The sequence below is a fragment of the Podarcis liolepis genome (genome assembly GCF_965112155.1).
Source record: "Podarcis liolepis genome assembly, chromosome: 11".
In the NCBI taxonomy this organism is placed as follows: domain Eukaryota; kingdom Metazoa; phylum Chordata; class Lepidosauria; order Squamata; family Lacertidae; genus Podarcis; species Podarcis liolepis.
In genome coordinates, this window is record NC_139565.1 from 47,835,562 (window position 1) to 47,858,631 (window position 23,070).

Sequence of the window (23,070 nt, forward strand, 5' to 3'; positions counted from 1 at the left end):
ATCCCCACTCGCTGGGTGGCTTTGGACCAGTCACTGCCTCTTAACTTAACCTACTTCACAGGGTTGTTGTGAGGATTTAAATGAGGGAGGGGAGAGACATGTACACCACCTTGAGCTCCTTGCAAGGGAGGAAGGTGGAGTGGAAATGAATAAACAGCGATACTAAAAGGTATGGTTGATTTTTCAAAAATAGTATTCATGACACTTTCTCTCCTGTATGAACACAGTAACCAGACATGCTGGCAATGGGTGTGAGTGAAGCTCAAACGCTCATGTCACTTGGGAATGTGCTGTTGATGGAGCAGGGGGGGGGTGTTGGTGTTTGCTGTGTATCTGAAGGGTTGTGTGGTCCAAGCTCGGTTTAAAGACAAAGCGTAAGGTTTGGAACATAGAAACAGAGAGCAGGGAAGGCCTTTGAGGTTGGCCGTCAACAGTTAGCACCTGAACAGATCCGCTGTCTGGCAGCAGCCTTTGAGAAGACAGTGTTGGGTTCCTTTCAAAGGCTCTTTAAAGCAAGTGCCCACCTCCTTTCTCCACCCTGACCAGCAGCTGAGTCACAGAACCAGGGCCAGCAAGACGAGTTATTGCTTGCTTCTAATAAACATGGCCTCAGCGCCAAGCACTGTGTTTGTTATTGTAAGGGAAGATGGAAACAGCAGCGTTCTAGCCCCAGAAGACTCGGCGCTTTAAAGCAGACTGCCAAGATGGGGATATGAGATAGAGGCCAGGGACTGGCACATGGCATAAGAACTTATAAGCCACACTACTGGTCCATCTAGGTCAGTATTGTCCACAGACAGGCAGCGGCTTTCTGGGGTTTCAGTTCTATGATTCTAAGTCTCTCCCAGCACAACTTGGAGATGCTGGGCATTGAAGCTAGAATTTTCTCTGCATTCAGATGCTCTGCCACTGAGCCATGGAGCAGTGTGGATGGGATCAGTGGAGAAGATGCAAACGCTAATGTCCTGTCTCTCTCCTGTTTGCCAGGGTCCTGTGCTGGAAGGAAATCTAAGATGAAGTTATGGGATGTGGTGGCTGTCTGCATGTTGCTACTCAACACAATCTCCACCTTTCCTCTTCCTGATGGCCAGACCCGCTCAGTGCTAGAGGGAGCTGAAGACGATCACACCTCCAACCGGCTGCTGACTCCTTATGCTGGCCAAATGGACTGTAAGAAAATGTTCCCTTTCCTCCTTTCAACTTCTATCTGTCTTAACTGCTGGGGGGGAAAATGCTTTTGGTTGTCCTGGCACCAAGTCTGGACATTTGTTTAACCAGCTCTCCTGGGAGGGTTCCTCCTTTCCCAGCCTAGAGCTGAGAGAGAGCTAAACCCTGGGCTCAGGCCCAGTCATGCAGAAGCCACTGGGAATTAAGAGGACTAGGCTGACTCATTCACCATGAAACTGTAATCCCATTGGCATCATTGGGTCTGAGGGTTCACACATATGGTTATCACTGTGTTTTATCGTTTGGTGGTTTTAGACTTTGGGAATGGTAGTCTGGTGAGGTTGTTGAGGATACCTTACTAGAGATTAGACGCCATGGTAGTTCAATTGCTATGAAACCAAAAAGATTCACAGGTGTGCTCTTGTGGGGCCACCACTGACTTTTCTACTTGCTTGCCCTCTCCTCTTCCTTATGAGGAGGAGGTTGCATGTGAACCAGAAGTCTCTACATGCCTGGTTCCAAAGGAGTGCTGGGATTCCTTAACTCTAGTGATTCCATCAGCATTCTTGCCATTGCGAATAATCAGGAACATGTGTACTTTCAGTATACTTGCCGCTTCCTCTGCATGAATACAAGGAAGGGCAAACCTCTGTCTGTTTGTTTTGAAATCTGGCGGCACTGCTGAGTGCAAAGCATCCCTAATGAAGTCAATGAGGTGGCAGCTTTTGTTCGTGGAGAATGAGTCAGAGCTCACCAAGCGGAAGGAGACACACCAATGGCTGGGAGGCGGAACAATGCTCCTTGGGCTTAAATTCAAAGTCCATCAGCTAACTGGGCTCATTTAGGCTATGAGAATCCCACATCTAGGTGCAAACTGAAGGCTTGTGCAGATTCGATGCTTCTCAGGGTGCAATATGTAAACTGTGTATCTAGCATATCAATATGCCAAATCACCTAGAAGCGCCAGCTACCAGAAATAGGATTGCCACAAATTACTGACAGTCCAGTTCCCCTCCATATCAGTGAAGCAAAATGAATCATAGAATCATAGAGTTGGAAGAGACCACAAGGGCCATCGAGTCCAACCCCCTGCCAAGCAGGAAACACCATCAGAGCACTCCTGACATATGGTTGTCAAGCCTCTGCTTAAAGACCTCCAAAGAAGGAGACTCCACCACACTCCTTGGCAGCAAATTTCACTGTCAAACAGCTCTTACTGTCAGGAAGTTCTTCCTAATGTTTAGGTGGAATCTTCTTTCTTGTAGTTTGGATCCATTGCTCCGTGTCCGCTTCTCTGGAGCAGCAGAAAACAACCTTTCTCCCTCCTCTATATGACATCCTTTAATATATTTGAACATGGCTATCATATCACCCCTTAACCTGAGTAGGAGACCAAAAGGGTTAGCTACACTTAGTAGTAGTATCTAAATGTGAAGTTGAAAGCTGGCCCTTAATGTCCAGCAGCCCAGTGCTGGATTTATGTATAAGCTAAACAAGCTACAGCTTAGGGGCCCACTCTCTTGGGCCCCACCAGAAAAGTTAAAGGAATAAAGAAAGGGATGTACCTTTCCAAAATATAAGATAAAAAACAAATAAAATAAAACCTACATCCAGCAATAGTGTTTTTTGTGTTGTGTAGGCTCCTATGATGTTATGTGCAAATGGCTTTAGATACCTATTAGGTCTATAAATTAAGGTAAAGGTAAAGGTACCCCTGCCCGTACGGGCCAGTCTTGCCAGACTCTAGGGTTGTGCGCTCATCTCACTCCTTAGGCCTGGAGCCAGCGCTGTCCGCAGACACTTCTGGGTCACGTGGCCAGCATGACAAGCTGCATCTGGCGAGCCAGCGCAGCACACGGGACGCCGTTTACCTTCCCACTGGTAAGCGGTCCCTATTTATCTACTTGCACCCGAAGGTGCTTTCGAACTGCTAGGTTGGCAGGTGCTGGGACCAAACGACGGGAGCACACCCCGCCGCGGGGATTGGAACTGCCGACCATGCGATCGGCAAGTCCTAGGCGCTGAGGTTTTACCCACAACACCACCCGCGTCCCGGGTCCATAAATTACCATTTAGCATATATTCAATACAAAAAACAGTGACAATTTGTTGTTGACAAAGGGCAGCTGGACATATAAAGAGGATGGAAAGAAGCACAAGACTGAGCGGGCCACAGTCAGGTTCACGGGCCTGCCCGGAATATGCCACATACGCCCACTTCCCTTCTCCGCAGGCCACCCATGCTCATTGCAGCACATAGGGCACTGTGCTCCCAGGGTAATTATTGTTGCTGCAAATCACACAGTCCTCTCCTCTGTTGCTTTCCTGTGAGAGAGAGGGATTCTCAAGCCTCTTTTGCCTTCTCAGCATCTTCCCAGCAGATGCAAAACCACATCTGCATTCTTTCGCTTTCTGCCTCGTCTGATCCTCCTCCTCTCTCGCTCTCTTCCCACTGGAATCTTTCCTGGGTTTCCCTCTTCACGTTTTGGAGAGAAGCCACATTTCCTTTCAAGGAATGATGCGCGTTGACCAAAAGACCTAACTGTCTCCATTCCCTTCTCCTTCCACCCTGCTCACCCTCCGGCCCAGAGCGTAGACGAGGGAATGCTTGGGTGTCTTGTGAACTCACTTTTCTTTTTTGATGAAAATAGATAGGGACGCGGGTGGCGCTGTGGGTAAAACCTCAGTGCCTAGGACTTGCCGATCATATGGTCGGCGGTTCGACTCCCCGCGGCGGGGTGAGCTCCTGTCGTTCGGTCCCAGCTCCTGCCCACCTAGCAGTTTGAAAGCACCCCTAAAGTGCAAGTAGATAAATAGGTACCGCTTTATAGCGGGAAGGTAAACGGCGTTTCCGTGTGCAGGCTCGCCAGAGCAGCTTCGTCACTCTGGCCACGTGACCCAGAAGTGTCTTCGGACAGCGCTGGCTCCCGGCCTCTTAAGCAAGATGAGCACACAACCCCAGAGTCGGTCATGACTGGCCCATACAGGCAGGGGTACCTTTATCTTTACCTTTAGATAGGAGATCCTATATAATCTCATGTCGCCCTTCCTTCAGAAGCCACCTTTGGCAGCCTTATTTTAATTCATAAAAGTATTTATATACCTCTGTCTCACACAAAATATCAAGGCCAATTGGAGGTTGATCCCAAAATTCCTACTTGGCCCCCAAGTGACTGGTTCATTCTTCACAGCTCTGAAAGTAGGGTGAACAGGTCATTGCAGAGGCTCTGAATGTAGAAGGTGAGGGTGGAAAGGTAAAGGTCAAAGGTAAAGGACCCCTGGATGGTTAAGTCCAGTCAAGGGCAACTATGGGGTTGCGGCGCTCATCTCGCTTTCAGGCCAAGGGAGCCAGCGTTTTTCCACAGACAGCTTTCCGGGTCATGTGACTAAACTGCTTCTGCTGCAATGGAACATTGTGATGGAAGCCAGAGTGCACGGAAACACCGTTTACCTTCCCGCCGCAGTGGTACCTATTTATCTACTTGCACTGGTGTGCTTTCAAACTACTAGGTTGGCAGAAGCTGTGACAGAGCAGCGGGAGCTCACCCTGTCATGCGGATTCAAACCGCTGACCTTCCGATCGGCAAACCCAAGGGGCTCAGTGGTTTAGAGCACAGCGCCACCTGCGACCCTGGTGAGGGTAATGCCTGCTCTATGAAGGGAAGCAGCTTCCCTTAAGCAATTGTCCACCACAGTGATGGGATCGTTCTCCTACCCACCCTTCTCTATGCAAGAAGGGTGCCCAAGAGTCTTCCTCTTTGGAAGGCCAACTACTCCCATCACCCCTAGCTAGCAAGGCCAGAGCTCAGGGATGATGGGAGTTGTAGTCCAACAACATCAGGTTGAGATCTGCTGCTCTGTGGGTCAAATTCACTCCCCATATAAAAGGTGGTGGAGCAGCCTTCTCAAAGTTCGTCCTGTTGGCCTTGGCCTGGCGTGCCAGCCAGCCAGTCAAGGCCATCTGGTCTCTGTTTTCTGTCCCTCCCCAGCTTCATGTCATTTGAAATTTGAAAAGCATTCCCTTTATACTCTTATCCAAATCATGTCATTAAAAAAAAGTTGACAAGCACAGGGTCTAGGACAGAGTCCTGCCGCACTCCAGCCGAGATCTGCCTCTGGGTTGCTGCAGAACCATTAATGGCCCTTTGCTCCCTAAATTGTTTTACTGCAAAATCAAACATTCCAGTTTTGTAGCTCTCAGCTACTGAATTTCTTTCTTTTACTCATGGCTGACTGACCCTGCCTATGCAAAAAAAAGGATGCACATCTGCATACTATTTCCTGCGTGCGCAATTTATTCTGCAAGCAGAATTTGGGTTGCCTTGCAAAATTCCGTTATTCTGTTTGCCGTTTGCATAAGCGGCCTGAAGAAACCGTTCTTCGCCATCTGTCGAAAGCTTCCTTTGCCTCTCACGGTGGCTTGCAAGGAGCAGAGGCGGACAGGTGGCAACTTCCTTCAGTGCTTCATCAAAGCCCTTTCCTGCGCCATGCAGGCCGACGCGCAGTCCGGCGGCTGCGTGTCCGAGGGGGAATCAAGTGTACTCTGGGAGGAAGTAGCGGGCAACAGGTGAAGACCACACACACATAGGCACATATCAGACGGCATTTTCGCCGGGCGGCCAAGTCTGTCTGTGCACAATGAAAGAATCATGCCGATCAGCTGTTCAGTAGGCAGAAGCAAAACTAAATCCAGTGCTTCCCCTCCCCTCCCCTGTCCCCTGGCATCCCCCCCAAATAGCTGCCTGGCATTATCGCTTATTTCCTAACAGGGCTCTGTGCATGCACCTGGCAGCCAGATCGAGGGGAGGAACTGCATGGGCAGCACTGCTTGCAGCCGCTAAGCGCTCATCCAACTAGGGCTATATGCATCCACCTGCGGGCCGACCGTGGCTTGATTGGGCAGATAAAAATACCCTCTCACTTCCTGAGTGAGATCTTGCTTGTGCTTAGGAAATTAAGCTTCATAACAGAGCGGAGATTTGGATGTTGGTTTCCAACATGGAAATTCAGTACAGTCATACCTCAGGATAAATACTCTTCAGAATAAGTATTTTCGGGTTGCGCTCCGCAGCGACCTGGAAGTAACGGAGCACGTTACTTCCGGGTTTTGCTGCTCACGCATGCGCAGATGGTCAAAATTATGCCGTACGCATGCGCGGCAGCGGCAAAATGTGGCATGCACAGTCACACAGTCGCGTCTTACGTTCTGTTCAGGATCAGGATACAAACGGGGCTCCGGAATGGATTCCGTTCGCATCCCGAGGTACCACTCTACACTGTATTTTTGTTTAAACCCTGGTCTGCCCAAGTAGGATATATTGGGTGTGGAGGGGCAATTTGTAGGGGCGTGAGAGGTGCCAAGTCCTCCTGCCTCTTACAGTCTGTATCCCCATTGCCACTTCCCTCCTGCACCTGGGCTCTGATACCTGAAGACAACTGGGAGGAGTGGGGATATTTCATCTCTTTCTCCCTTGCCCGGCCCTTTCATGAAAATCAGACATCTCCACCATCGCCACACTTGAGGTGTCATTAGGGTTGTCTCAGCTTTAGATGGCGGGTTCTTCCATTGCCAGATGTCATTTGAGATTTATAAATGTAAAATATTTCCATCAATATTAACCTCTGGATAGTTCCCCTGCTTCTATTTAAAATTATTTTATTAGTCTTTACAGTGGTACCTCAGGTTACATATGCTTCAGGTTACAAACGCTTCAGGTTACAGACTCCGCTAACCCAGAAATAGTCTTCAGGTTAAGAACTTTGTTTCAGGATGAGAACAGAAATCGTGCTCCGGCGGCGTAGCAGCAGCAGGAGGCCCCATTAGCTAAAGTAGTGCTTCAGGTGAAGAACTGTTTCAGGTTAAGAACGGACCTCCGGAACGAATTAAGTATTTAACCTGAGGTACCACTGTATTACATTTGTATACTGTCCTTCATCTGTAGATTTCAGGGCAGTTCATAAAAATACAAGATAAAAATCCAAACGTCCCTGGGGAAACCTTTTCACAAACGGGGAGCCACTGCAGAAAAGGCCTGTTCTTGTGTTGCCACCCTTTGGACCTCTTGTAGAGGAGGCACATGAAGAAAGTTCTCAGATAATGGTCATTGGGTCTGGGTAGGTTTAAATTAAGGGCTGCTCATGCTGGATGATGTCATAAGTAGAAGGTAAATATAGGTCTTAACCACTGAGTCACTTGGGCTTGCTGATTTGAATCCGCTCAATGGTGGTGAGCTCCAATTGCTCTCTCCCAGCTTCTGCCAACCTAGCAGTATGAAAGCAGACCAGTGCAAATAGATAAATAGGTACCACTGTGGCGGGTTAGGTAAACAGTGTTCCCATGCGCTCTAGCACTTGTCATGGAGTCCCATTGCACCAGAAGTGGTTTAGTCATGCTGGCCACATGACCCAGAAAGCTGTCTGTGGACAAAATCTGGCTCCCTCAGCCTGAAGCGAGATGAGTGCCACACCCCATAGTCACCTTTGTCTGGACTTAACCATCCAGGGGTCCTTTACCTTTACCTGTAGAGTTCCCTCTCCAACAGAGGTGTGTCTCGCTTCTTCACTATACACCTTTCAGCGAGTACAAAAGACACATCTCTTTACCTGGCCATTGACACCCGAGAAGTATGTTTTCAGGGCCCTCCTTACCTGTAATAAATACCCCAAAGACCGCCTCCCCCATATGAACTGACCTGACCCTGCAATCGTAATCTAATTTTAATGTGTTGAGATATATCTGTATCTATCTACCTACCTACCCACCTGCCCTTTGACCTTATGGTGAAGGGCAGTTAAGAAATCCAATAAATAAATAACATAAGAATATAATTCATGCAGATGGAGATTTCAGACTGTGGCTGAGGAGAGATTTAAACCCAACTCTTGTAGGACCCCCCCCCCCCAATTTTCTTGGACTAAAGTGTGAGATTATGGCTGCTTACACACCAGGTATTTAAAACACACAACTTCCCCTGGGAACTGCAGTTCATATTAATTGTCCTGAAAATTGTAACTCTCCAAGGGATGAACTTCAATTCCCATGGTTCTTTTAATGTATGAGCTTTAAATGTATATACAGCCTACAGATTATATTGAAACATTTGTTATATCTGGAGTTTAAAACCAGCCTGTCCCTCTCACCTGATAAGGGAGATGCAACTGGAACCATTATGGTGGTGGAGGACAACTAACTAAGCGACTTCAGTTCTGATTCCTCCCGCCCCAAAGTATTGGCTTGTTCCAGTACTGCCTCGGGACATTTAACAAGCCACCTGAGAGAGAGAGCGAGAGAGAGAGAGGACACCAGTGAGAGTGTCAGATTTTGTGGGAATTCTAAGATGGAGGAAAGATTGCCCTCTGTTCTTCCTCTGACACATTGGTGAGCCAGCAAGGAAGATAATGAACCTGAACACCATTAATCATTTAAAGATTATTTGATCTCAGCATCTTTGATGTTATATTCCGTTAACGAATGCCGCTGACGGGTCTCCATTTCACCCAAGCCATGCACGAAGCCTCTTCTTAATACAAGAAGTTCCTTTAATTGCTTAAGCCCCATCACCATTTCAGAAGGCCAACAGGTGAATTTTGATTCCTTTCTGGTAACGTCCATTACTGAGAAGGGCTTGTAACGCGAGGATTATATTCTGCTTCCTAGCCTGCTACGTCTGCTCATTTCAAACCAGGCTGCGGGAAGGTGAAAAGATGAGAACGGCTCATTGATTTCATGCACTCTCACAGGCCAGCGGTTGATGAACATCTAAATATACTGGGGTCAGGGAGGGCAGGAAGGATATTTGTTTAAGGCAAGGCCGGGGAGCACTTTTTCAGCTCAGGGGCCAGATTCTCTTCTGCGCAACTTCTTGGGGGCCGCATGTATTTGTATGCCACCTTTCCACAGCTAAAACCATGCTCAAGGTGGCTTACAGCATGAAACAAATTACATAGTTACAAATATAGCCATGGTAGTCAAAAACAATGAACAAAACACATCAAAAAGTACACAACCAAACTGAACAATTTCCACATAAATCAAAGCAAGGTTTAAAAATAAGGAGACAAAAAATTAATCAGTAACAGCAACAATCTCCCCTGCTACAACCCTCCCTAAACAGTACCCCAACTAAAGACCAGCACACATTCCTCACCATGACCATGCAAGATTTTTTCTTTTAAAAAGCATTTTCTTTGAAGAAAGTGCAGTCCCATTTATTTATTTATTTATTTATTTATTTATTTATTTTATTTTATTTTATTTTATTTTCTACACTAATTCTCTATCTGAGGATCTCATGGCGGTTTACAACATAAAAACACAAAAATACGTATCAATGTCAAAAACAATAACTATAACACACACACCCCAACACAACTTTGTTTGGATTTGCTCTTTTAAGAGGGGGACAATCAAGTTTTGTTCATAAAGCAAATTATCTCTCTTAATGTTAAGCTAGGCAAACACATATTTAACAAGATAGGGTTAGCATGAGTGTAGTGCAAAGAGGGCTTTTCCCCACTGATAAAAGGATGATCACATTTACAAGCCCAAATGTGCTTAAGATCTGGTTGGTGCCTTACAAAATGCTTCAAAAACTTTCAGAGTAACTAGCAAGATGGCACTTCTCACTTTAACCATCTTCCACAAAGAGACATTATCAGTGTCCAAGGAAAAGCACACAAGGGAATGTAAGGTAGGGCCAGAAGTGGATGTGCCCAAAGGTCCATTAGAGAGGCTTGCAGGGCCACATTCAGTCCCCAAGCCTCTTTTGATTTAGGGTACAGTCCTCTCTAAAGGTATTCTGCTCATGGCACACCGAGAAGAATGGAAGATGCAGACGGAAGATGGGTTGGATCCAAACACAACCTCCCAATGTGTGATGGGGAACACTGGTTCATACATTGCAGAGAAGGGGTGCTTGAGGAATGCTACCATGGCAAATTTAGGTGGTCTGCTCCTCTTGCTTTAATGTGCAGGTCTGAACTGAGCTACAAACCAGTCCTATGCATTGAGCTCATTCAGACTTGCTCCCAGGTGAGTGTGCATAGGCAGTGGCATAGCGTGGGTTGTCAGCACCCGGGGCAAGGCAAGTAATTTGTGCCCCCTAACCCATGGATTTGCGCCGCCTAACCCTAACCCCCAGATGTTGCGCCCGGTGCGGCCGGGCCCCCCTGCACCCCCCACGCTATGCCACTGTGCATAGGATTGCGGCCGCAATTATCAAAAGATGCATTTAAATAATTATGCATTCAGAGAGAAAGCATGCAAGTATATAAAATGTGTGTGTGTGTGTGTGTGTGTGTGTACTACAGTCGTACGTCCAAATGCCTTGCGACTTGAACATTTTGGCTCCTGAATGCCACAAACCCGGAGTGAGTGTTCCAGTTTGCGAATGTTCTTTGGAACCTGAACATCTGACATAGCTTATGTAGCTTCTGATTGGCTGCAGGAAGCTCCTTTAGCCAATCAGAAGCTGTGATTTCGTTGTCGAACATCTTTGGAAGTAAAAAAGATTTCCAGAATGGATTCCATTCGACAACCAAGGTACAACTGTGTGTGTGTGCACGCGCATGTATGTATGCATGTGTGTATGTATACACACACATACACACACACACATTTATATATACATTTATACACGCCTGTATATAAAAAGAGGTTCTTCGCAATACATGTTCATCTGACAAACTATTTTCTTTCTGTATTTTCAAAACAGCTAATATTTCTGAGGATTATCCCAAGCGGCTTGGTGACGTAGAAGATTTCATTCAAGCCACTATAAAAATCCTGAAGAGGTCACCAGATAAACCAACGCCATATAGCTCCAAAAGGGAAAGAAACCGTCAACGTGCAGCAAAGAACAATAATAATTCCAGCAGCAGAAAAGGACGGAGAGATCCGAAGGGAAGGAACCGGGATTGTGTCTTAACTGAGATGCACTTAAATGTGACTGACTTGGGCTTGGGATATAACACCAAAGAAGAGTTGATTTTCCGGTATTGTAGTGGTTCCTGCGAGTCCGCTGTAACCGTGTATGACCAAATTTTAAACAATTTAACCCAAAACAGAAAGTTGGCCAGTGACAAAATCAGACCACAGCCTTGTTGCAGACCCATTGCCTACGATGATGATGTTTCGTTTTTGGATGATGACCTATCAACTTATCACATACTGAAAAAACATTCCGCGAAAAGATGTGGGTGTGTCTGACATCCTTTTTGGGTTTGATATTGCATTCCTGCTAAAGAAGGGTCCAAGGCTCCCAAGAAGATGGAATGATGGCTTCAGAGGAAGGCAAGAGGACCAAGCATATGGAAGAACAACAACAAGAGGACGGGATATAAATCAATCTAAATATAATGATGATAATAATAATAATTGTGGGAGCCTGGTTGTTAGAAATCCAACACAGGAGAATTGGATAGGATACAACCGCTGGGGCGTTTTGTTTCTACAGGAAGGCAAATAAGCATCAATGCTCAGGGGCAGAGATCCAAGATGGATGGAAGAGACTTACAACATTTGCTTTAAGGCGATCCACTGTTAGCAAACCCTGGCAAGGCAGGTGCTTAACAACACAATCTCTGTCGGATAGCTTGCTCCGCTCCTCTTCGGGGTTTTTTCTGTTACGGAATTGGAAGGAACAACCACCCACCACTGGCCTTGACCCCAAAATATTGGGCAGAGGGGCAGGGATCCTTTATTTATTTATTTATTCCATAAAATTTATATACCGCTAGATTGTCACAGAAGCCTCAAAGCGGTTTACAAAAAAAGATAAGATGTTCACTAAAAAAAAAAAAATACAACAATGATTTAAAGCATAGAAAAAACGTCAAAACACGAAAACCAGTTAAAACGGCGGGTGCAAATACCTGCCGGCGAATTTCAGCGGCGAATATCAATGGTGAATTTGCCACTTGAGGCAGAGCAGGCAGGAAAATGGAAAGAAGTGAAGTAGCAAGGTAGTAGAATGTGGGACTCTTAAGCCTGCTACTCAGCTTGCCCCAGGCACTGCCTTGGGTCAACGATTGGGGAGGTTCAGCTGCCTGGCGCGCGCCTGTGATGTCATGTGCACGACACGCATCATCAAGAGGCGAGGCGCCATTGGCAGGAGGCCTTGCCCAGCGCTGCACAGCTTCACTAGCTGCAGCTCCTTCTCTCTCTCATGCCCAGAAGGAACCTGCCTTTTGACCATGCTTGGTGGCTTGGCCTCTTCCACCCCTTTAATATTTTGGAGGGCTGAGCTCCCTGCTAAGGAATATTGAGGGAGCTGATGGCACCTCTGCCCCCTAGAGTTGGCATGCCTGCAGCATACCCTGGTATTATAGAAACCACAGCAGCACCACTCCTGTCTGTTCCCACCAGGATATTATGAAGTCCTCTCCTCCTTGCACCGTCAGAGTCAGGAGACACCCCCCCCCCAGCTATGCTGTAGCTTCTCTGCTCAACAGTATCAGCTTTCACAAAATTAGGTTAACGTGAGAATGGAGAGGAACAGACTTTCCATGTACAGTGGTACCTCGGGTTAAGTACCTTGTTCCAGAGGTCCGTTCTTAACCTGAAGCACCACTTTATCTAATGGGGCCTCCTGCTGCCACTGCGCCGCCGGAGCACAATTTCTGTTCTCATCCTGAAGCAAAGTTCTTAACCTGAGGTAATATTTCTGGGTTAGCGGAATCTGTAACCTGAAGCGTATGTAACCTGAAGCGTATGTAACCCGAGGTACCACTGTACTGGGTTTCTCATGTTACCTGGAGGAGCAGGAAGTCGTGGCACTCTTGAAGCTCTCACACCACAGAGGTAACCTGAGTAGCAAGCCTAAGGTGTCAGCAAAAATATTTTTAGCCTGCCATTCTATACCTGCTTATGTGGGGATAAGGCCCATTGATCTTGTTGAGATTTGGTTTTTTTAGTAGATATGAACAGGATTGCACCGTTGGTATATTGGAGAGCAGGGCTTCCAGTTAGCTAGCTAAAATTCCACCCGCTTTTGAAAAGCAGTTCCAACACAAAAGTTGTGAATTGAACTCAAGCATGATTATTGGAATTGGGGGAGAAATAAGAGTTTTCTTTTCATCTTCTCTCTGAATACAAGTTGTGTTTTTAACCACTTGCTCCTGCCTCGGCTGCGCCATGAAAAAAAAAATGTGGATCTTTTTTTCTTCTTGGTTTACAAAAAGGACTAAAGGTCACTTACTTAAAGGACTACATTTCTATTTGAGGTCGTCGTGAGTGAACAAAGACTACTTGGTGCAATGCATCCGGTCAGAGACAAATCTAGAGAAAATATTTATTGAGATTTAAGTTATTATGATGATGATTATTTATTACGGTTCGGTCTTGAGTTTCCTTTCCTTTATTTATTAAAGCTTCTTTCTTCAAAACAGGTGCCAAAGTTAACAATGAGACACAGATGCTGGGAACAACGGTCCATGGTTGATATATGAAATGCTAACTTTAAAAAAAAAAATCACTTACTTTACCTTTTGAATGAAAAATCACAGAACCACCTCGCAACTGATAGGCCAGTTCTGTAGTACCTCTACACATAGACACACACACACACACACACACACACACAGGGTCTTGGTGGTATTCTTGTTTGGTGTTAGTAGAGCATTGTTGTGCAAGAGAAAGCATAAGTAGGTTGGTGGTTGCACAATCGAATCTGGGGCGCAATAGACTGTGCAATAGGTTTCCACTAGTGCAGTTGGTATGGAGAATCCCTCTGTTGTACAACATTAAAATTCATCTGTCTGCTAGTGTTCCACTCCTGGAACTATTGAATGCAGTCCTAGGTACTTTAAATACTCAAGACACAGGCCTGTGACAGTAAAGTACATAAAATTTGCATATGCTGATTGATATGTATAGATGAAAATTTAGGTTTATGAGCAAATTAAGATGGTGGATGCCTGGGGTCTCACCAACAGAGTACTTTACAGCAAGTGCAGCAGCCCTGTAAGCAAAGTGAAGTGTTGGTGTTTTTTTTTAGATTAAAAAAGAGCAGCAGAGGAGGATGATCTGGGGAAAAAGACTTGGGTTCAAGTCTTTTGTCGTCGTCCCACCCTGTACATGGCGATGTGTTTCATTACTGAACTCATTCAATTAGTTGCAAGTTCTGCTGGAGCAGGGAGCGCCGTCAATCAATCAATGACTGATCACCCCAATCCAAAATAAGGAGATGTAACCATGAATTCACGCGTGTGTGCATGAAGCTTCTGTAGATGGAACTCTGGATGCTCAAGCATATTTAGAAGTGATGCTCACCTAAGTCTTTTTGAAACATATCTGAATGCAAATCCCCATCCAGGACCACAAACAATTGCAGCTGATTAGAGCTCGGATCAGAGTCCACAACCTCATCATTAACACACACACCCCAAATACTATGTAACATTAGTTAGAATAATCGGTAGGGGAAAGCAGAGAGTATAATCCTGCTAAATGGAATTCCCATTGACTTCAATGGGAGAATTAAGCATGTATTTAAAACCATGTCCCTGCTGCACTGACCTGGAGTTGAAAGTCCTCACCTTTTGGCTGGATGGTCCCCATCAACAGATTTTGAACCATTTTCTTTGTCAGATGGAATTTATCCAATCCCCATAAGCTTTATATTATCATCAATGAAGCAGGTTTGCAGAGAGTTGATAGTTTTGTTTTGTTTTAAAGTTACTGTTACATTACCCTTAATGAAGAGCCTAATATGGCTGGAAAGATTCCAGAGCACTTAAGCTTTATACTTGTGCTGATAAATCTGACATGTTTCTGCAGCTTTGCAAAAGGCCTGGGCTTTAAAATATGGTGTTAGTTGCTGAAAATGTTATTCTAAGAAGCAGAGTAATTTAATACATATTTTTCTAATAGGGCTCTTTTTGCCTTCTCATTTTATGACAGTAGGTGTTGTACATATTGGTGTATTGCTGCTATACCTCATCTATACATATCAATTAGCATATGCAAATGTTATGCAAACCTATCTCCTCTCCCCCCCCCTTTTTCAGTTCCTCTTTCTTTTCTGTTTTTGGTGATGCATAAGTTGTCACCTTAGATGAGAAAGGAATTGAACCTGAGATGTTGTGCATTCAAAACCTTGACGCTACCACTGAGCTATGGGCAGTCCTCATGAATGTCAATAATTTATTCCGATTTAGTCCTTAATGAAATTTCCCTCCCTGCTGCCCTTCTTAAAGCTGTCTCTTTCAGCATATGTATGTAGCAGCTCCCTATCACTTAACAGGACACGAAGCAAGCACCCTTTCTTACTTGCCTCTGGCTTGCAAAAATTTCTGCCCAGGGTTGATATGCAGGTATGAACTGCATGTACATCCAGGCTCCCCCCCCCCCCAAGTTAAAACTGTGATGCCTCTTAAGTCTTACAGCTTTGGGGGCATTTCATACTAGGAGGACCAACTCATTCTATCCTTCTGGCAGAAATTCACAAACCCCTTTGTTGCAGCAAAGGCATCTATTTATTGGCAATTGCCTAACCTTGGAGAAAGCAATCCCTTACAGGGTATCAAATCAAGGTCTCCTGTGTTTAATGAGTTTAGTAGTCAAAGCAGAAGACCACCAGGTTTTATATGGCCTTCCAAGATGGTGCATGAAGCAGAGAGATGAATGATCTAATTTAGAACAAAAATACATTCAACAGCAATTAGTCCTATGTGGAAAAAGATATGCAAACATGTTCTTTTTAAGTCAAAGAGCATCAAAGTATGCATATGCTTTGCTGAATCTACAGCAGCATTCTTTGGTATGCAAGGGTTGCATAATGAACTTTTTTAAAAAATGGAAAGAGATGCTTTCTATAGCAAGAGCTCTAAATATATTGAAAAAATATATCACTAAGAGTGCATCCAGGTCAGGAACTCTTTTCACATTTCTTTTTTTTAATACTAGTTTTGCTTCTCTTTGCTGTGGATCACATCTTTGATCCTGTTCCATTGGTTTCAATGGGTGGCATTTATGCACATGCTTAACACTCCGCTGAAACCAAGGGCCCCTAATTAAGCTGGACTGTGTCCAGGGAAAGACTCTGATGTCAAAAATAGACAATGATCATGAGGATAGACAATGCACCAGACAACCAGACACACACTTTTGCACCATTCAGACAACACAGATCATGCACACTCCTCCCTGCAAAAAAATAATATTTGCATCCATTTGCATGAAAAAATATTGGTCTAGACATATCCTAAATCCTGCTTGTTCTTTTTAGCAAGCCAAGACTGTTCTGCTTCCTAAGATGAACCCATAGAAAACCCAGATTCAGCCAGGGTGTTTTCTGATCAATTGACCTTTTGGGATGTGTTGTGCTTAAATGACTTGTTCTCCTAAGTCAAGCATAGGCAAACTTGGCCCTCCAGATGTTTTGGGACTACAATTCCCATAATCACTGACCACTGGTACTGTTATCTAGGGATCATGGGCGTTGTAGGCCAACAACATCTGGGGGGCCACGTTTGTCTATGCCTGTCCTAGACAAGGTCACTCGCATTCAGTTTGAAATTAATGTGTGTGATGTTAATAGCAGTCCTTTAGGCAACATTTGGGCACTTCCAGACTGTGACTATTTTGGGGTGGGATTCAGTGTCATACCAGCAAATTCAGGTTGTGAAATTATGGCTGCTTGGGAGAAATGTACTGGAAAGTGTAGGACAACACTTGCTTTGATGCAACGCTATCTCATCTCCCCGCAAGCAAATTAGAATAAATGCTCAGCTTAGAACATGGTCTGGTAGTGTAAGAATATTGGTTCGTACTCTTATGTTCACCTTCACTCTAATCTGCATTGGCCACTTAGCATAGTGCTGGCTGCACAAAGCCTGATCGCTGAGTCATACTGTTTGCTCAGATTAGCTTTCAGCACCTTAACCCGAGTCAGTTGAGCATTTGCAGTGAGCCTTCACTAACAGTTGATAGTTTGCTCCATCAGCTTTTCTTCCAGAGTCTCAACCTCTAATGGCAGCCTAATGCTAACATTCAGGAACTACAAAAAGGGTAAAGTTTGTGATTTTTTTCTCTGCGGGAAATCAAGGTCAAAAACAAGAGAGCATCTTTCTTTTGGGATTTTAACTTCACCACCAATTTACGTCTCAAACATTTGTGTTAACCAACCAAAGTTCTCTACAGACTTTATTTTTGTACAATATGCATTTTATAAACTTTTTATGAAATAAAGCTCATTTCTATTGTTACATGGGCCTTAATCTTCATTCATGCACTACTTTACTGATGACTTTTCTTTGTCCTTTTTCAATCTGAGATGTAAGCAGAGTATCAAGTTCAGCCAGATTTCTGTCTTCTTCCACCATTCCCCTGCTGCTACAGATGAGAAGTATGAGAATGCCAAATCCCAGGTCGGGTTGGCAGAGAATCCTGCCTGAAATCTTGGAGAGTTGCTGCCAGTCCATGCTGACAACACTGAACTAGATGGACCACTGGGTCTGATTCAGTGTAAGGCATCTTCCTATGTTCCCAGGAGTCTTTGGGGGAAGCCATGACTATTTACAACAGTGTGATACTGCCTTAAATTCATAGAATGGATAGGGCAATAGTCAGACGTCAAGTGCCTTCAGGACCCTTGGCAGACACTGAAGAGGAGCTTAGGCAACACATTGCTACCTGCCTATTCGTGTATTACTGTTTCCAACAACAACAAAAACACTGCAATAAAGTATATGGACCAAGATATTTTGAGGCAATGTAAACCATTTTAAAACAAAACCCAAAATCTATAGTTCACCCCACCCGCAGTTATGTTGGTTCAAGGAAAAATAGATATAAAGAGAAAATTTCCTGGATGCCAAGATTCAAGTTTGGGACAAGTGCTCTTTGGTGAGAGAACCCCAGCAGAGGTTTAAAAAATGTTCAGTGAAGTAAAATGTGGGATATAGGCTTTTAGACCTTCAAAACATACCTTTCTGAGTTAGAAACGCCCCTCTTTCCCCAGCATAGGAAACAACCACACCTTTGGTAAGATAAAAATTGGTTTACTTACAAACTCTTCAAAGGTCAGGTTCATGTGCTTGTCCATGCAGCAGTCAGAAAAAGCTGCAGAGGCAGTAAAACTTAGTTTAGTTCCAAAGTGGTAAAAGTTTCTAAATTATTGGTAATAGAACTCAATAATGGTTTGTGAGAGCCATGCTGTCTGAGCTTGGAGCAACCACATGTTGAGCTCCTCAGGTAGACTGAAGAAGAACAAAGGCTTCATTTCCTAGTCCCTCCCAAGGTGAGCCAAGCCTGGCAGGAGAGCTTACTCTATGGTCTTAACCCCTTCATGCATTAAGTAGACTTAAGCATGTTAGTTGTATATCCCACAAGTCATTTGTGGAGAAAGCTCATAATGAGTGTTCCATGTTGGATTCAAGTGGAATAGTGATCACAAATCACTAAAAATTAGTGCCACATGAATGGCACATTAAGGCCACTCCATTTGACTGGGCCATTTTAATGCAGGTCTTTTCAGTACCTATGCAGAACTGTAAAATGATACAATGAAGGAGGAATGATCTCACGCTTGGTTGAGTGACACAATCAGGTCCAATTCAGATCCTGAAGAATCCAAAATAATATTTGTGAGAATCAGATTTACGCAGCAGCTAATCATTCCCCAGCTCAGAACCAGCCTGCTTAAAGACACTGATCCCAAAGAGGTTTTAGCACGGAATCGGGCAAGACAGCCGAAGCCAGAGACCCAAGCCAAGATAGGCTTGAAACAGTCAACTCAAATGGCAACATGCACCTCCTGCAGTTTTAACGCTGTCATGATATATGCATTTGCTCTGGTTTTCATTTGGCAAGTAGCAGTGTTTCTGTGTGAGTGTAATTAGGACTCTGGAACATAAAGTGCTGTCACGTTCAAGGAGCTACGTTTCAAATTCCTTAATATTCGGAGGAGGCCGACACTGGAAATGGACATGCCTGCTAAAGTGTGTTGTGAACTTTCCAGGGAGCTCTGACAACTGGCAGCTTTGAAACCAACAGTTAAAAAGGAGTTTTCCCAAGTTCCAAAGTGTTGTTCGGGGTGTGGGTGTGCATGTGTTAGGACAGCATTTAAGCCCTTGGATTCTCCTATTATGAAATCACTGGCCTTCACCAGGCAATACCTTGTTCTGTCCTTCAAAAGATGGGGGTGGGATTGGGTCAATGCCAAACACATCTCGTTTGTCCTTTGCTGGGCCTGACAAGTAAAACCCTTCAGTTACATAAATGGCTCCTGATGAATTATTTCCAAGTTAAGTTCAAGCTGTTCCTTTGATCTCGTGCTGCCAGGCTAGGACTAAATGATAGTTGTTGCTGGGTCCACCCCACCAGCTTTCTTTCAGATAATTGATGGTGGCATGAAATGGACATTGTTATTTGCTCAGAGTGTGCACCGTCCACCTAGAGCACCTCTGGCGAATCAGTTCTGCAGGTTTCTTTCCATAAAGCTGCAAAACCCGGCTTGAGCAGAGGTGACAGTAGAACAAGAGAAATGGCTCTCGACGCCTGTGTGTCATTTAGGGATGGGGGGCAAAATTCAACTCCTTTGAAGCCAAGCCAACGCAACCATCCTTCAAAATCCACGCTTAGGCGAAATTCACACTTATCCGAAATTTGCGATGCAGTTTCCCAAGCAAACAACGTTTACCGACAATGCATAGATCAGGGGAAAGTGCACAAATATATATTATTGACAATAGCAGAGAGAAATGCATTGTGTTAGAGGAAACTGCTTGCTATCATGTGCACATTAGTCAAAACTGCATATAAAATGTGTTTATTAGAAATCAATACTAAAACGCTGGTGGATTTTCATAAGGATTTTTGTAAAAATGCACAAGTTTCTGCAAAATGTGGGAAGGGCAGCAAATGCAAAATTTATCTTTGCAGTGAAGGCTAGTGTTCTCTCTCTCTCTCTCTCTCTCTCTCTCTCTCTCTCTCTCTCTCTCTCTCTCTCCTTTCTAGCCTCCATCCAGAAAAGCAAGAAGGCATTATATCAAAGTTAAAAGGTATAAATAATATAATTTGTTGTTGTTGTTGAACAGGATTGCCCCTATTTCCATCAGAGAAATGTTGCACAGAATTGACTCAGGGGGCTGCAGGTGGGAAGTCTGAATAGCAACATTTCTTTCCATGGACTTCCTTAAGTTAACTTGTCTTGGGAATCCAAACCATAGATTTCATTTGCTCTTCCATGTTTCCAGACAGCTTAACACCGAACCCTAAAATGTACTTCAAAACTAAACCACATCAAGATTTTTTCTCCAATGTATAGTAACACCTGCCCCAAATGCAAATGTACCCCCCTCTGCCAATATATCCCTTGGGCTCACTCTTAAATTTATTCATCTCATTAAACAGCATAAGTTACCGAATATTGCTATGGCTTCACCACTAATGCGTTGCTTCATGTCAAAGCCCGTCCTCTGGTGCTCATTCACTCATGGGTTTTATTACCAGCTCTTTGTAAACTGTCAAGTCTCATTCCTCAGGAAGTGGAGGAGCTGACTTACTTCTTTTTAATTCCCTGTTCATTACTCAATACCACGGAGTTTCCCCTCCTTCTGCACTCACTCTAACATAGTTGCTTTCCTAAAAGCTCGTGCTTAAGGCATTTTAAATAGTTGGCTATGACTATCAGATGGTACATGCTGGGTATCAAATATGAAGGATGCAGGAATGGATATTTTATCCCAGTTGCACTTGAAAATACTTGTGACAAGAGTGGCAATTGTATATTTTAAAGACGGGGTGTGTGTGTCTCATATTCACTTCAAGTTTTTATATGCTCCAGCTGTTCTTGCTAACCAGGGGAAATCCCTGTTTTGTGCCATCTGATATGACATTGTCCTATTTTGCTTTTCGATGGATGTTGGGAATGGCTATTTACGGTGTTGACAGCATGCACCCAGATATGCACTAGAGGTCATATCTGGGTGGTGGGTTCAATGCATCTCTAGAGTATGTGAATGTCAACAGGGGGCATATGGATACAAAATGCCTGCCCCCAGCTTTCTTGTCCTGTCCCCCAGCGTAAGGATAAGCACCCCTTCCCCCAGTGTGCTTGAAATGCAACTCAACAATAATGAGTACAACCAGATCTTTTGTGGGAGCAAACATCCTATTAAAATCTAGGGAAGCAAACATCTTCTCAAAATTTGGTGAAATTCTTGGAGAGGGGATTTCGGGTCTCTGTAACTGGGTGTTGGGTACTACGCACCCCCAAAAGCACATCAATAGCCTACATAATAACCTAATAAACCCACATCATTCACAGAATCCCTGATTCTGTTTGATTGATAGTTCAAAATATTGCAAAAATATTCCATATTTCAAACATGAAACAAAGAGGGCACCAGCCCCTGAAGCAGTTCCAGTAATGGGCAACCTGGGAGACCTTTGGCTCGTCGCAATGGTGTTATCGCTCACGTCTGTTAAATATCGGTCGTCTGCTTGGTACTTCGCTGATGCTTAATTGGGGTATGATTTCATGACTCTTCAATCTGCTCTGTTCCCTGACTAAGCCCTACAATAATGAAGGGATCAGTACAGATGGGTGACATCAGCAACCCAACACAGGAGCTATTCAAGCAAACGTGGATCTCTTACGCAACCCCCTAATTTTAGGCTCTGAGTTATTGTTGTACAATTGGACAATGTCTTACAAGTCATGAGTGGCTGTTCCTAGTTTGCTGATTTCAATTTCACTTTAGTTTCATCTGTATAAAGCGATAGGGCTGCTCCCATTTTTCAATACAAAGTTAGGGGTGGTGGGGTTTTTTTGGGGGGGTATGTTATCAAAATATGTCCTTGATACTTTTCTCCCACTCTTGGCTATCCTTATAACTGTAACATTAGTCGGTTTAAAATCTTGGATGTGGAAGAGGAGGTTGATTTTCATGCAGCGGTCTTATCTTCCTGCTTGCTCATCTTTTTCTTAGATATGAGGGGCACAGGACAAGACAAATGTTGACACGGAGTCCTCTAATCTCTTGCTACCTGTGAAAAGTAGCCTTCGTGCGCAAGAACTCTGCTCTTTCTCCATGTGCTATCAATGCAGGGGCGCCGACTTATAAAAAATATTGGGGGGGCCCATACCGGGGTCCTGCCGCTGGTTCGCTCGGGTAGCCGGGAGAACGCAGTTCGAGGTGGCGGTGTTGGGGAGAGACCCTCGCTCAGGGCGCCACTAGACTTGGCGGCCGGCGGCCTATCTGGGGGGTTTTGGAGCGTATTTCGGCGGAGCGATTGGGGAGGAGGGGGCTTGTTGCCGGATTCTTCAGCTGAGCCGGAGATCCGCTGCTGGGGGTCCCTGGGCCGAGTTGTGAGCACGGCCTGCTGAAGGGAGATCCAGCCGATTGCGCGACGGGGATGGACGGGGCTCTCCGGCTAGGGCGCGCGGCTGGCTGGCTGGCGAGGGAGCAGGTGGGGAGGAGGCGGGGGTCCTCACTCTCTTAGGAAACGCACCCGTGCGCCCGATTGCCACGAAGTCCGAAGGGTGCGTGTGTGGAATTAAAAAGCAAAAACGAGATACGGGCAGGGCAGGCAAAGAGTTTTCTGCAAGAGGATGGAGGGCAGGTTGAAGAGAAAATCACTCAGGATGAGACAGTCAAATCAGCCATGATAAAATGGGCTCAGGATATTGGGTATAACATCATGTTTGAGGACTGGGAAAGGTTATGGACCACCGGAATGAAATTCACGGCATGTAATGCCTTGAAGGAAAATATTATGAAAATGATTTATAGGTGGTACATGACCCCAGTCAAGCTTGCAAAAATATATCACCTGTCTGATAATAAATGTTGGAAATGTAAGGAGGCTGAAGGGACATTCTTTCACCTCTGGTGGACTTGTCCAAAAGTGAAGGCCTTCTGGGAAATGATCTATAATGAGTTAAAAAAGGTATTTAA

General features: G+C 44.8%; 1 protein-coding gene across 1 annotated transcript in view; it reads left to right on the top strand.

Annotated features, from left to right (window-relative positions):
• The window catches only part of GDNF (glial cell derived neurotrophic factor), a 29,611-nt gene extending 14,137 nt beyond the window's left edge, over positions 1 to 15,474 (top strand). Inside the window, exons 2-3 of the mRNA XM_083466342.1 lie at positions 988 to 1,170; positions 10,881 to 15,474. Coding sequence (XP_083322468.1) covers positions 1,014 to 1,170; positions 10,881 to 11,374 — 651 coding nt within the window. The 5' untranslated portion in view covers positions 988 to 1,013 and the 3' untranslated portion in view covers positions 11,375 to 15,474. The remainder of the gene's footprint in view (positions 1 to 987; positions 1,171 to 10,880) is intronic.
• The last annotated feature ends 7,596 nt before the right edge of the window (positions 15,475 to 23,070 follow it).